This window comes from Sus scrofa, chromosome X (assembly GCF_000003025.6).
Source record: "Sus scrofa isolate TJ Tabasco breed Duroc chromosome X, Sscrofa11.1, whole genome shotgun sequence".
Taxonomy (NCBI): Eukaryota; Metazoa; Chordata; class Mammalia; order Artiodactyla; family Suidae; genus Sus; species Sus scrofa.
The window spans coordinates 98,336,613-98,349,654 of record NC_010461.5 but is presented as its reverse complement, the minus strand read 5'-3'; the positions used below and the strand labels follow the sequence as shown (position 1 = coordinate 98,349,654).

The window sequence follows — 13,042 nt, the reverse complement described above, 5'->3', positions numbered from 1 at the left end:
GACTTGGGGGGCTATGTCTTGGCCCAGCCCTCCAACTCCAGCCGCCAGTACCCAGCAGGGACTAGTTATCAAGCGAATACAGAGGCCGCTTGGTATCCCCGGGGGCGTTGGATCCAGGACCCTGCAGGGCATACGGAAATGCGCGGATACCGAAACTCGCAGGTGTTGGAGTTCCGTAGTTCCGTAGTCGGCCCTCCATAGCCACGGTGACATGGAAAACGCGGCTATGTAGAGTCGCCCGTAAATTTATAGAGAAAATCCGCAGTGTAACCTGACCTGCCCAGTTTAAAGTTGTGTTCTTCAGGGTTCAACTGTATTATTAGCTAATAGTTTGCTTGCTCTAAGTTTTGCGATAAGGCTGAAGTCCTTCAAATCCAGCCACCAGTACTAAGCAAGGAATAGTAATTAAACTAACGTGGGTCGCCCGGTTGCTATCTGCCCAGCACTGGTTCCCCGGACTTGCTGTGCATGCCAAAATCAGTGGATGCCTAAATCCGGTAGTCGGCCCTCTATATCTGCTCATGCGAAACTCGTGGATATGGAGGGCCGCCTGTATATCTATAAAACAAACAAACAAACAAACATGTATATGTGGACCTTCACAGTTCAAAGCCCTGTGGTTCAGAGGTCAATCATATTATTAGCTAGTTTCTGCAATGAGGCTGAAGTCAGAGTCTGCCATACTCCTGGGATCTCCAAGAGCAGAAGTTTGGGTTTTCTGACCATGTAATGTGCTCAAATGCACCATGCAAACAAAACAATGGAAACCAAAACCCAGCCCACCCCTTGATAAAGTCCTCGACCTGTAATGAATCCATATCAGACTGCAGGTATAGAAATCTGCACAGTGCTTAGAGCACTCAAGAATGCTTACACAGTGCAGAGGTCCCACCTTTGTTTTTTAAACCTCATTGCTGCTTAAATAAATAAATAAATAAAACCCTCGTTGCACCTTTGTGCCTGGCTCCTATGCCTCTGGATATAGACCCTTTGCAAAAGCATACATGTCCCTTGTGGGGGTGCCTGCCCCCACCCCCCACCGTGTGGACCTGGCTGAATTACCCACTTTTTTTACGCTGCTTCCTCTCTGCTTCTTTCGCCTCCTCACTTTTTCCAGAAATATTTTCCTGAGCCCTTGCTGAGGAATAAATAAAATTTATTTACCATTAAATAAAAGCGAGCTAAGCCAGGTTGAGAGCTCTATGGTTTTTCCTTGAGGAAGTGTTTTATAGATGCTGGAAGACGTGTTAATATCCTAAACATTGAAATAGCCTCTGACAACAGGTCCTCTACTTGACAATGTCCTTGATTTATCTTGAGTTTCCTTGCAGAACCATCCTCCTCAATTCCATCTGAGATCAAACCAAATCATTTTTGTGGGCTCCTAAATGTATCCTAGGGCCTAGTCACCTCACTAACTTCCAGGGCCTAAGGGATAAGTGTCCCCTGCCTCATGTTTTGAAGGATGGCTGAGAAACTAAAAGAAGTTTGTTAGAGTTCTCGTTGTTACGTACCTGACTAGTATCCATGAGGAGGCGGCTTTGATCCCTGGCCTCACTCAGTGGGTTCAGGATCTGCCGTTGCTGTGGCTGTGGTGTAGGCCAGCAGCTGCAGCTCCAGTTTGACCCCCAGCGTGGACTTCCATATGCTGCAGATATGGCCCTAAAAAATAAAAGAGGTTTGTTGACCAATTCTTTTTCAAAAAGATGGAAGGAGTTGGCAATAATGAGTACCTCTCGCCGATTTTAACCATTTCCTCCCCAGGTTGGCCTTGGTTCAGGTCTGCAGTCCTCCCCTTCTCTTGGGTACCCAGGCCCACTACCACTAACTTGCTCTGTGACCCTGGGCAAGTTAGCTGACCACTCTGTGCCTCAGGTGCCACATCTGTAGAATGGGGATGGTGACGGTACCTGCCCTTCAGTAGCATGACATTTACATGAAGGAAAACAAGTAAGGCCCATGGTGAGGGCCCAGGTAACTTTAGCCGAGGCTGGAGCTGAGAGGATGGGACTGAGTGGGGTCAGTCTACACAAGGGCCTGCACTGTGACTGAAGAGGCTGGACACGGAGGGTCGCCCCTGCTCCTCTGGAGTGGCATATATGAGAGTCTGTGGAGTGGCACACAGCTGTGCTGGATCACACTGGTGACATCATGTGGGTGCTCACTGTGCACCAGGGCCTGCCTAATCCACCTTAAAGCCAGCACCTGTGGCGGGAGTATCATTCTCCTCAGTTGCTAACCAAAGAAATGGGGGCTCAGAGAGGTTCAGTGACTTTCCCAGGTTACACAGCACAAAGGTAGCAGGCCAGGATTCAAGCCTTTGAAGACACTTTGTTCTCAGCAGCAGGTGACAGAAGCAGATTGGGCTTCTTTGAGGAGTAATGGGGTTTCCATTGGACTTCACAGAATGAGTCAAATTTTGTTAAATGCTAAGCAGACTGTGCATGGAATTGCAATTCAAGGAGGTAGTATGAGCAGCCCCAGGGGTGGCCAAGTATCATACTTATCTCAGGGAACCCCAATCCAAAGAGGTTGGCCAAGAGAATGAATGCATGTCAAGAGCTGACCTTGAGAGTGCTGGAGGGGAATCCTGATGAGAACTCTGTATTGGGTGGGAAGTAAAATTTAAAAGTTAGGTTAGAGAATCATGGACTTGGAGAATAGACTTGTGGCTGTCCCAGGGGAGAGGGAGGGAGTGGGAGGGATCTGGAGCTTGGGGTTAACGGATGCAAACTATTGCTCTAGGAATGGATTTACAATGAGATCCTGCTGTGTAGCATTGAGAACTATGTCTAGATACTTACATCGCAACACAACAATGGGAAGAAAAAGTATGTATACATGTATGTGTAACTTGGTCCCCATGCTATAGAGCGGAAAAAATTTAAAAATAAAATAAATTTAGGTTGGGATTGAGTTTATGGAAAGAGTTAGAATGTCTGCACTTGGGAATATGAAAAATTAATAGTTTTTTTTTTTGTCTTTTTGCTGTTTTCTTGGGCTGCTCCCATGAAATATGGAGGTTCCCAGGCTAGGGATCGAATCTGAGCTGTAGCCACTGGCCTAGGCCAGAGCCACAGCAATGCGGGATCTGAGCCATGTCTGCGACCTACACCACAGCTCACAGCAACGCTGGATCCCCAACCCACTGAGCAAGGCCAGGGATCGAACCCGCAACCTCATGGTTCCCAGTCAGATTCGTTAACCACTGAGCCACGACGGGAACTCCGAAAAATTAATAGTTTTATACAAGGGAAGTGCCTTAATGAAAGCAGTATTTTAGGATGCGTTTATAAAGGGGGAGTCTCTAGGCTGGCTCTTGGTTCAGTTCATTGCAGTTACTGGGCATGGAGAGCAAGATACAGATCCCAAGTGCTTACTTGGAGGCCAGAGTCAGCCATCAGTCAAGAGGATTGAGAGTCCCCTTGAATTTGATGTAAAGTTTCACGTGTGTGGTGGCATTCCAATAGTCTGTGTACCTTTCATCTGAAAAAGTGGGGAATGATATTCCTAACCACTTCCTTCCACCCAAATAATAATAATAGAAAAGACCAAAGAATCTAGTAATATAAGCAGGCTCTGGAGTTGGAACACATGCAGCTGGTTCTAGGGTGCTTCTGCTTTCCTGCTCACAGCAAGAGCTTTGGCCTTGAGTTCTCACTACATGACCCTGAGAAGCCTTATTGTCCCTGAGCCTCAGTTTCCCCAACTGTAAACAGCTATTACTCTTACTACTACTATTTGCTTAAATAAAGACAATCATCTTACAGTATTATTATGAAGTCAGAATGAAGTATGTAAAGATATGTATTAACTTTAATTGTATATAAATATAAGGGGTGATTTATGTCATTTTATCTGTGAAAAGGGGTTTCACTGTTTATTTTTATTTTTTTATGCCCACACCCTTGGCATATGGAAGTTCCCAGGTCAGGGATTGAATCAGAGCCACAGCTGCGGCAATGCTGGATCGTTAACCCACTGCGCCAGGCCAAGAATCCAACCTGTTCCTTTGCAGTGGCCTAAGATGCTGCAGTAGGGTTCTTAACCCTTTGCACCAGAGTGGGAACTCCATTTGTCACCTGATGAAGTAGGCACTGGAATGTCAGCTGACAGGGTTCGATCCCTGGCCTTGCTCAGTGGGTTAAGGATCTGGGGTTGCCATGAGCTGTGCTGTAGGTTGCAGAGGCAGCTCATATCTGATGTTGCTGTGGCTGTGGTTAGGCAGGCAGCTGTAGCTCCAATTTGAGCCCTAGCCTGGGAACATCCGTACACCACACCCACGGCCCTAAAAACAAAAAAGAAAAGAAAAAGAAAACAATCCTATTTACCATCACATCAAAAAGAATTAAATACCTAAGAGTAATTCTAAGTAAGAGGTAAAAAGATTTATATTCAAAAAACTATAAGATATTGTGTAGGCCAGCAGCTACAGCTCCGATCTGACCCCTAGCCTGGGAATCTACATATGCTGTGTGTGCAGCCCTAAAGAGCAAAAAACAAAAACAAAAACAAAACAAAACAAAACAAAAACCCAAACTATAAGATATTAATGAAAGAAACTGAAGACAACAAAAACAGATGGAAAGAATTATCATGCTCATAGACTGAAAGAATGGAATTAATATTGTTAAAATGGTCATGTGACATAAAGCAATCTACATATTCAATACAATCTCTATCAAAATACCAATGGCTTCTTTTGTTTTAAATTTTTATTCTATATTGGAGTATAATTGATTTATAGGCTTGCTTTTCATGAAGTGATTATCCTGGCTCTCTGCTCTGTGACCATCTCCTCCTTACTTCAGGCAGCACTCAACCAAGAGGACCCCTTTCAGTGGTGAATTAGCTGGAACTGGATTCTGTCAAGGATGTTGAAGGTGACAAAATACACTTAGAGGTCCGATTGTCAGGTCTGAGCCAGGAAAGGAGCAGTAATACGATTTCCACGTCTGCGGGTGGGAGAGGGGAAGGGAGAAGGGCCTCACTCTGGCCTAGAGGGAGCCTCCTCTTCGGATCTTTTGCAGAAGTGGGACCCTCCCTCCTATCAGAGCAGGTGCTATGCCCAGGTCCCCTCCACAAGGGAAGGCGGTGACAGAACTGGGAGTGAGGCTTTTCTCCAGAAAGCCCTGTGAGTAGCTACAGCAGAGGTTTCCCTTGGAGTCGTCCTTGTACCCGAGCTCGTCACCACGAATGGGGCTCAGGCTTGCCTTGCAACACTGTTCTCTCCTTAGAGACTCCTGCCACCCATCTCGCCCATCTGTGGTCCCAGTGAGCTGGTGGGGCCGGGGCAGGGAGGATGTGGTGATGGGAGAGAGAGAGTGGAGAATGGGTGGGTCGCTGTAAACCCCTCAGGGCCACCAGGAAAACTTCTGAGCTGTGCCCCGCCTACTGAGGGGGATTCAGGGCTCTTACTGCACAAGAGGAGGCCTCCTTGACCCTCGGCTGGACACACAAACCAAAGACACGGAGAATTCACAACTTTATTGAACACACAAAAACAAGCCCTAAAATCGTGGGTCAGTGACTCTGCACTTGCATTTAATACACTTAGTGGGCATTTGGTGAACTGTTCCTAAGGCTGAGGTATGCAGAATTCGAATCTGGCTCAAAGGCACTTTGAAGAAAGGGTCACAGAGACCTTTGGAGAGGAACCTGGGGCTACAGAAAGACCCCTGGTGGCAGGGGATCAAACCAGGCCGCGTGAGGGTGAGGGCAGCCACAGGGGAGCAAAGGTGGGAGGAGCCAGGGCAGAGGAGGGAAGGGTGGCAGGAGTGGCAGGGTGGCAGGAGTGGCAGAGGCGGGAAGGGCGGGAAGGGGGGGAAGGGCAGCAGGGGCGGCAGGTGCGGCAGGGGCGGGAAGGGCAGGAAGGGTGGGAAGGGCGGCAGGGGCAGCAGAGGCATCAGGAGCGGCAGGGGCGGCCCCAGGTTGGGCCCCGGGAAGTGCCCCAGGAAGTGCCCCGGGAAGTGCCCCAGGAAGTGCCCCGGGAAGTGCCCCAGCGGCAGGGGCTCCATCAGAACCCACATCCGAGGCGGCTCCTGAATGAGGGTGGCACCGAAGGGTCCGCCCAAGCTGACGACGACACGGGGGACCAGGAGCACAGGGGACACGCTTCTGCACCTCACTGCCCTCTGGCGGCTCCTCCACTTGGACCTTCGGTTCTTAAACCAAACCTTCAAGCAGAGACAAAAAGGGGGCACTGCTAACTTCGGTACCCTGAGCACTGAATGCCAGACGCGCAAGAATGCCGCCCGGAACGCTGGGTGCCGGCGAGGTTTTAAACTGCTTCAGGGGAAGCCGTTTCCTTCTGGCTCAACTACCCGAGGGCCGCCCCCAGCTCACCCTTGGCGAGCGCCCAGCAGCTGCCAGCCTCTGGGCTGGCCTCTGGCTCGGTCTCCCCCTCCCACCCACCTTCACCGTCACTTCCCCCACTCTTCCATGCAGGTGGAGCAGGCACACCGCGCCCTCTGTACCTGCTGTTACCTCTTCACCGGGTAGGTCTGTGTCCTGACAACTGACCTTCGGCTCCAGCGGCCAGCGACCCCTCTGGCTTCAGCTGCAGGACCTCAGCCCTCAGCCTCTGTTGCCCAGCAGGCTTGGGCCCTCTGGGCCCTGCTGCTCCCCCAGGGGATCGGAGAGCGCATCCCGCCCCTCATACTTAAGGCAAGAGGGTGCGACCTGCACTTTAGGAAGCCGGTCACAGACAACCGCGTGGGCCAGGAGTCACAAAATGGCTCCTGCCTAAGTACCTGCCAACTGTGAGCCACTCAAAGCTGTTAATAGTGCTGTGGACCCCACGGTGCCCTCGGCATCCCAGTGAATGGCATTGTATTTACTATTTGGGGATGCTTCCGGTCTGCAAATGTGACATGAGCCAAGGGCCTCCTCCTCTTAGGATTTGGGTCCTTCTGCTGCATGAATATGGAATCTAGAAAAGCTGGTGTGAAAGAGCCCCTTTGCGGGGGGGAGGGGGGGAAGACCAAGCATACCTGTGGTCAAATGTGCATATAAACATAGCAAAATGCAAAGCGGGGAGTTCCTGCTGTGGCTCAGTGGTAATGAATCTGACTCTTTTCCAAGAGGATGGGGGTTGATCCCTGGCCTCAATCAGTGGGTTAAGGATCCGGTATTGCAGTGAGCTGTAGTGTAGGTCACAGACCAGGCTCGGATCCTGAGTTGCTGTGGCTGTGGTGTGGGCCGGCAGCTGCAGCTCTGACTTCCATATGCTGAGGGCGTGGCCCTAAAAACCAAAAAAAAAAAAAAAAAAAAGCAAAGCAGCCTACTGAGGTCTTTCCAATACTAGCTTCATAAAATAACTCTTATGGCACAGTGAGGGAAGGGGTGTCCACTGAATTTTTCTTTGGGAAATTCATGCTGTGGAGTTTTGAAATAGATGAAAACATTCCTTTTCCTTCTTTCTTGTTGCTCTTTTCCCTTCTGAACTCCACTAAGAGACCACTACATAAGCCTAGGAAAAGCAATTCACCAAAAGTCCAGCTTTTCTTTTCCTGTGACCCAGCTGTGCCTGCTTGAGAAAGCAGAGGCCTGGCCTCCCAAGCCCTGGCCAGACCTGACTGTGAGCCCAGCCCGGGGCCTCAGGAGGCTAGTGCTGCTTTCCCCACGCCCCGTACCCCCCAGCCCTGCGGCCCGTCTGCATCGCTGCCTGCACACAGGCTCTCTGCAGCAGAGCTACTAATAAGGTCATCCTGATTTTTTTCCCCTCTTTTTTTCCCCCAAATACTTCTTTGATACAACTTAGGGTTTTCCATGGTCTCAAGCAATCACTCCTGATCCACTGACCCTCAAATTAGTCATCACTCACTAAGCAAGAGTAAAAGTATTTCAACTTTCCCAGGTAAGCATCCAGCCTGAACTGAGGACCCACCCCAACACATTCCACACAGCCCATCTCTCCATACTGCAGAAAGGAAGTAATTCCTCAAGAGGATATTGGTACTACCAAAATTTGTTGGTACTCAAAATCTGGATGTGTGAGGCATCCCCACGGCCTAAGCTCCACTCTGAATAATTCTTGCCTAACTTCCACCTTTCTTAGTGGAACTCTGTTTGAAATTGCTGTTTTAGTTCGTTTCATTTTTTCATAAATTTCAAAGGTTGCAACTTACCCTCTGTCGTGTACTATAATGTACAACCTATACTAGCGACCCTTTCAGGCTGGCGTATCAAAGAATTCCAGAAAATTAAGGTTTAGGAGTGCCACTCTCTTCACTGCTTTACTGAACATTTAGAAACTACAGCAGGAGAGGGCCTCTCTCCCATGGGGAAGGGGTCAGGGAGGGGGCTCTCTTTTCTCCTCAGCCCTTGGGCTGGAGGCCAAGTTCAGCTCTGCAGGATCCCTGGGCAGCCTTGTTTCTTACCTCAGACATTTGTAGTTGCTGGGAGCGCCCAATTGGATACAACAGGCTAGGCCTTACACGGCAGCGCTGGGCCTGGGGCCTCCGGCTTTCCTGAGCACTGGCTGATCCTGGCTTAGGCTGCCCCAGAGTAGCTTGGCCCCCTACACTCCCACAAGTGGTTATCCAGCTCGAAGACCTGCTGGGGGCGGGGGCTCTCCCCTCCTGCCTTCCCAGTAGACAACTGCTTTGTCCCAGAGAATGTCACCAGGACTGGGGTCCAGGCACGGGGCTGTGCTAGAAGGCCATCTGAGGTCAGAGGAAAGCTCACCGTTTTCCCTGCCTGGACTGACCTGGGCACCAGGCAGGCAGCGCCATCCCTCAGCCCACAGCTGTGCCTCCCGAACAGGGGCCCCTGCAGGATGGCCAAGCGGGGGGTGGGGAGGGAGAGCCCCGAGTGGGTGCTGGAGAAGTAGGGTGCCCCAGGGCGTCAGGACAAGGAAATCAGTGCTGCCCCTCAGTACACTGGCTGCAAGCCCTGCTCCAGGCAGGGAGCTGCCTCCAGTGGGACAGTGCGGGACCCAAAGACTGTCTGTCAGCTGACATCCCCGTGTCTACGTCATCAGCTGACAAAATGGTGCTTTGGAACAATTTAAAAATACTCTGAAGTCCTAAAAGTATTTTCTTCCCTAACAAAACTTCTGAGAGCATCTTATTTTGTTCTATAAACAGAAACCACTCTCTGTGGAAAAGACAATGAAACAACAACGGTGGGGAGACCAGACTGGACTCTATGCTCTCCCCTCCCCATCAGTTTCGGTTTAACCAAACATATAGAGCTGCTCATCTGCTATGTTCTGAGTATGGATCATCCCTTCTCTCCAATGCCTAAATACTCATAAATTCCCTCCTTATGCAAAGGGCTTATGCTTGGTTTTAAATAATTTAGTATAATTGGACCCCTCGGTGCATTAATTTGAATAATTTCCACTTCAGACTGAACTCCTGTGGGACTCCACGCAGAAGTGCTGTCTAAAGGATACCAGTGTTAGAAGGGACCAGGGAACTCTGTGTGTGTGTGCACATGTGTGTATATAATTCAGTGACTATAACATATAAGTTTATATAGGTAATTTATACAAAGGTGTATATACAGAACATGTATATATGTATTATATACATTATATCTACCTTTGTATGCAAGGAATAGTATACTGTGGTCATTTTTTTTCTTTTAGGAAATCCTGTTCCTCTGGTAATGGGCAATTTCCAAAGGCTGGGGTTTACTTAGCCCATTTACCACTGACCAAGACCCCAAACTTCAAACTTTATTTCCCAAACATGGAAAAGGCTACAAAACCCAACCAATGTGAGAATGCCCAGGACAGAGGTGTCTAAGACCAGAAGAAGGTTTTAGAATAGCTGCCCTGTCAAGTTGGTTTTTTTTAGGTTACTGACCTGCACTCTGGCTTCAGTCACTCCCAAGCGTCTTGCAATCTCCTGCCTAAGGGAGAAAATTGGAAGTGTTCAGTATTTGGGGTTGTGGATGGAACTGAATATAGGATATTATTTCATCCTTTAAAAATATCTTTCTGGGAGTTCCCATGGTGGCTCAGTGGTTAACGAATCCGACTAGGAACCATGAGGTTGTGGGTTCAATTTCTGGCCTTGCTCAGTGGGTTAAGGATCCGGTGTTGCTGTGAGCTGTGGTGTAGGTCGCAGACATGGCTTGGATCCCGTGTTGCTGTGCCTCTGGTGTAGACCGGTGGCTACAGCTCCGATTCGACCCCTAGCCTGGAAACCTCCACATGCCGCGGGTGCGGCCCTAGAAAAGACAGAAAGACAGAAAAATGAATAAATAAATAAATAATAAAAATAGAAAAAATAAAAATATCTTTCCGGAAAATGTCATTGATTTTATGAGCCAATTTCTGCAATAGGAAAACCATACTTCTTCAGGATTTACAGTGAAATTAAGTTAACAAAGTGTTTAAAGAAAGTCTCACCAGTAACAGAGAGTTCCCAAGAACACAAGAAATTCTAATTCACAGTCTCCTTTTGTTACCAACTTCAAAATGAATAAAAATCTCTGAGGAAATATCTTTACCAACGTTCATTGCTCTTGCTTATTTTATTGATTAAATTAGAGCCTTAAAATAGCTTGCTTGATCAGTTGACCAACCAGTGATGAACAATCAGTGATGAACAGTATGTACTAGTAGATATGAAAGGAGGGCACAAACTGCAGTTCATTCTTTGGTTGAGATTACTTTAAATTTTTTAGGGAGTTCCTGTCATGGCTCAGCGGTTAACGAACCGGATTAGTATCCATGAGGATGCGGGTTTGATCCCTGGCATCACTCAGTAGGTTAAGGATCCAGCGTGGCTGTTACTGTGGCGAAGGCCCGAAGCTGTAGCTCGGATTCCACCCCTAGCCTGGGAACTTTCATATGCCACAGATGCGGTCCTAAAAAGAAAAAGAAAAAAGACATTTTTTAAAATCACCAACTCTCCAGCGCCAACCGAATACACTACTCTGTAATCTGTAGTTTGCTTTATTTTTAAAATTAACAGGTGCCACAGCAGCAAACCGGAGCCATAGCAGTGACAATGCTAAATCCTTAACCCACTAGGCCACCAGAGAACTCCTTGTCTCTTGCTCTAGAGACAGTGTTCTCTCAAGGGCAAAATATACAGGCATACAGAAAAATCACTAATCAAGAAAAATAATTTTCAAATGCAGCATTTTAAAATATAAATATCGATGCAAAAGTAACGAAAGATGAACAGATTTATTAAATTTTTGAATAAAAGTAGGATCCTACCCTGATTTGCTACACCTCAGGCTTCTCACCCTTATCTCTGCCCTAGTTCTAACTGAACGTTATTTATGTTAACCTGCACCCCACAGATTCCCGCCGTGATTTGCTAAAACACCACTCAGAAATATCGACCTTGATTTCCGCCAGGCAGAGCCCTCACCTTCACCCTAGGACCCCAGCCCCAAGGCCTCGGGGGCTTTCACGTCCGGAGCAGAGAAGAGGGACCCGCGAGAGCGCCCGCGGCCCGCCCGGGAACCTGCCCCACGTTCGCCCGACCCCCGCGACACCCCAGCCGCCCGCTTACCGCGTGAGCACGTCGGGGTACTGAATGCGACGGAAAATGCGCTCCAGCTCCTGCACCTGCACCTGCGTGAACTTGGCCCGGGGCACCCGCTGCGCCGCGTCTGCGGCCTCGACGGCGGCCCGAGGGGGCTGCTCCGCCCCGCCCAGGTCTCCGCCCTCCGCGCCGCCCGCTCCCGCCTGGACCGCGTCCTCATCCATGGGCTCGGCCTCGGCCTCCGCCTCCACCTCGACTCGATCTCGGCCTCCACCTCGACCTCCGTCTCGGGGCTTTCGCCGCCCGCGGGGCCCGCGGCTCCCACACCGACATCGCCGCCTTCATCGCCTTCTCCTTCATCTCCCGCCTCTTTCCCTTCCGCCGCTGCCCCCTGCTCAGGTTCGGACTGAGCCATCTGCTCCTCTCCCCCGTCTCCGGTAACCAAGACCCCCACGGACTTGGCTTCTGTAAGGCGGGAAACCCAAAGAGAAACATCAGGCCGTCGAGCGGGCCGGGCTGGGGGGACGACGAGGGGAGGGGAGGGGCTGCGTCTGACGGGGGTCCTGCCGCGCGTCCCTCCCAGGGAAAGTTCGTCTCCCGCAGCAGCCAACCGTCACTGACCCTGCGCTCCTTCCCGCTCCTCGTGGACCCCGGGGCTGAGGCAGCCGGCGGCGGCGGCGGCAGCCGCATCTACGTTGGCATCGTGGCTGCTCTGAGACAGAGGCTCCATGGCCCGAGTGCTGTCGAGGACGCTGTGCGCTTCAGCGGAGGAGGCGGCACTGGATCTGCTGAGATCGCGGCGGCCCGGCGATCTGGCACCTTTCACGCTCCTCTGGCGAATGGTGGCGTTACAGGGTGTCTGGGTAGACGCCCCCTGTGGGCTTCCCACCGCCCGCTGGGGGTCGGGACGGTTGAGGTGCGCATGCGGCAGAGGCTTAGCCGTCTAGGGGGCAGGGGCCGGACGGGGTGGGGGGGCGGCAGAACGGGGCGGGAAAGGGGTGTGGGTGGGAGCATGCGTGGGAGCGCAACGCTGGGGCCCCAAGTTGCAACCTAGCTGACTGCTCCGCCCTTGGTCGCGCGTCCTCCCAGACCGAGGGCGGGTGCTGGATTGGGAGAGCCCATTTGTGGCGAGAAACAGCGAGACCTCCTTGTAGCTCCATAGACTTGGGGGGCTATGTCTTGGCCCAGCCCTCCAACTCCAGCCGCCAGTACCCAGCAGGGACTAGTTATCAAGCGAATACAGAGGCCGCTTGGTATCCCCGGGGGCGTTGGATCCAGGACCCTGCAGGGCATACGGAAATGCGCGGATACCGAAACTCGCAGGTGTTGGAGTTCCGTAGTTCCGTAGTCGGCCCTCCATAGCCACGGTGACATGGAAAACGCGGCTATGTAGAGTCGCCCGTAAATTTATAGAGAAAATCCGCAGTGTAACCTGACCTGCCCAGTTTAAAGTTGTGTTCTTCAGGGTTCAACTGTATTATTAGCTAATAGTTTGCTTGCCCTAAGTTTTGCGATAAGGCTGAGACAAAGTTAGCGTTTCCTGGTGGCCTAGCAGTTAAGGATTGATGTTGTCACTGCTGTGGCTC

At 50.5% G+C, this 13,042-nt stretch overlaps 1 protein-coding gene across 1 annotated transcript in view; it reads right to left on the bottom strand.

Annotated features, from left to right (window-relative positions):
- Positions 1 to 13,042, bottom strand: part of LOC102159232 — a 29,876-nt gene that overhangs the window by 16,723 nt on the left and 111 nt on the right. The window contains exons 2-6 of the mRNA XM_021079867.1: positions 12,078 to 12,399; positions 11,788 to 11,921; positions 11,484 to 11,749; positions 9,816 to 9,861; positions 5,622 to 6,176 (exon numbers count right to left, since the gene is read on the bottom strand). Of these exons, the coding sequence (XP_020935526.1) occupies positions 5,622 to 6,176; positions 9,816 to 9,861; positions 11,484 to 11,749; positions 11,788 to 11,921; positions 12,078 to 12,399 (1,323 nt within the window). The remainder of the gene's footprint in view (positions 1 to 5,621; positions 6,177 to 9,815; positions 9,862 to 11,483; positions 11,750 to 11,787; positions 11,922 to 12,077; positions 12,400 to 13,042) is intronic.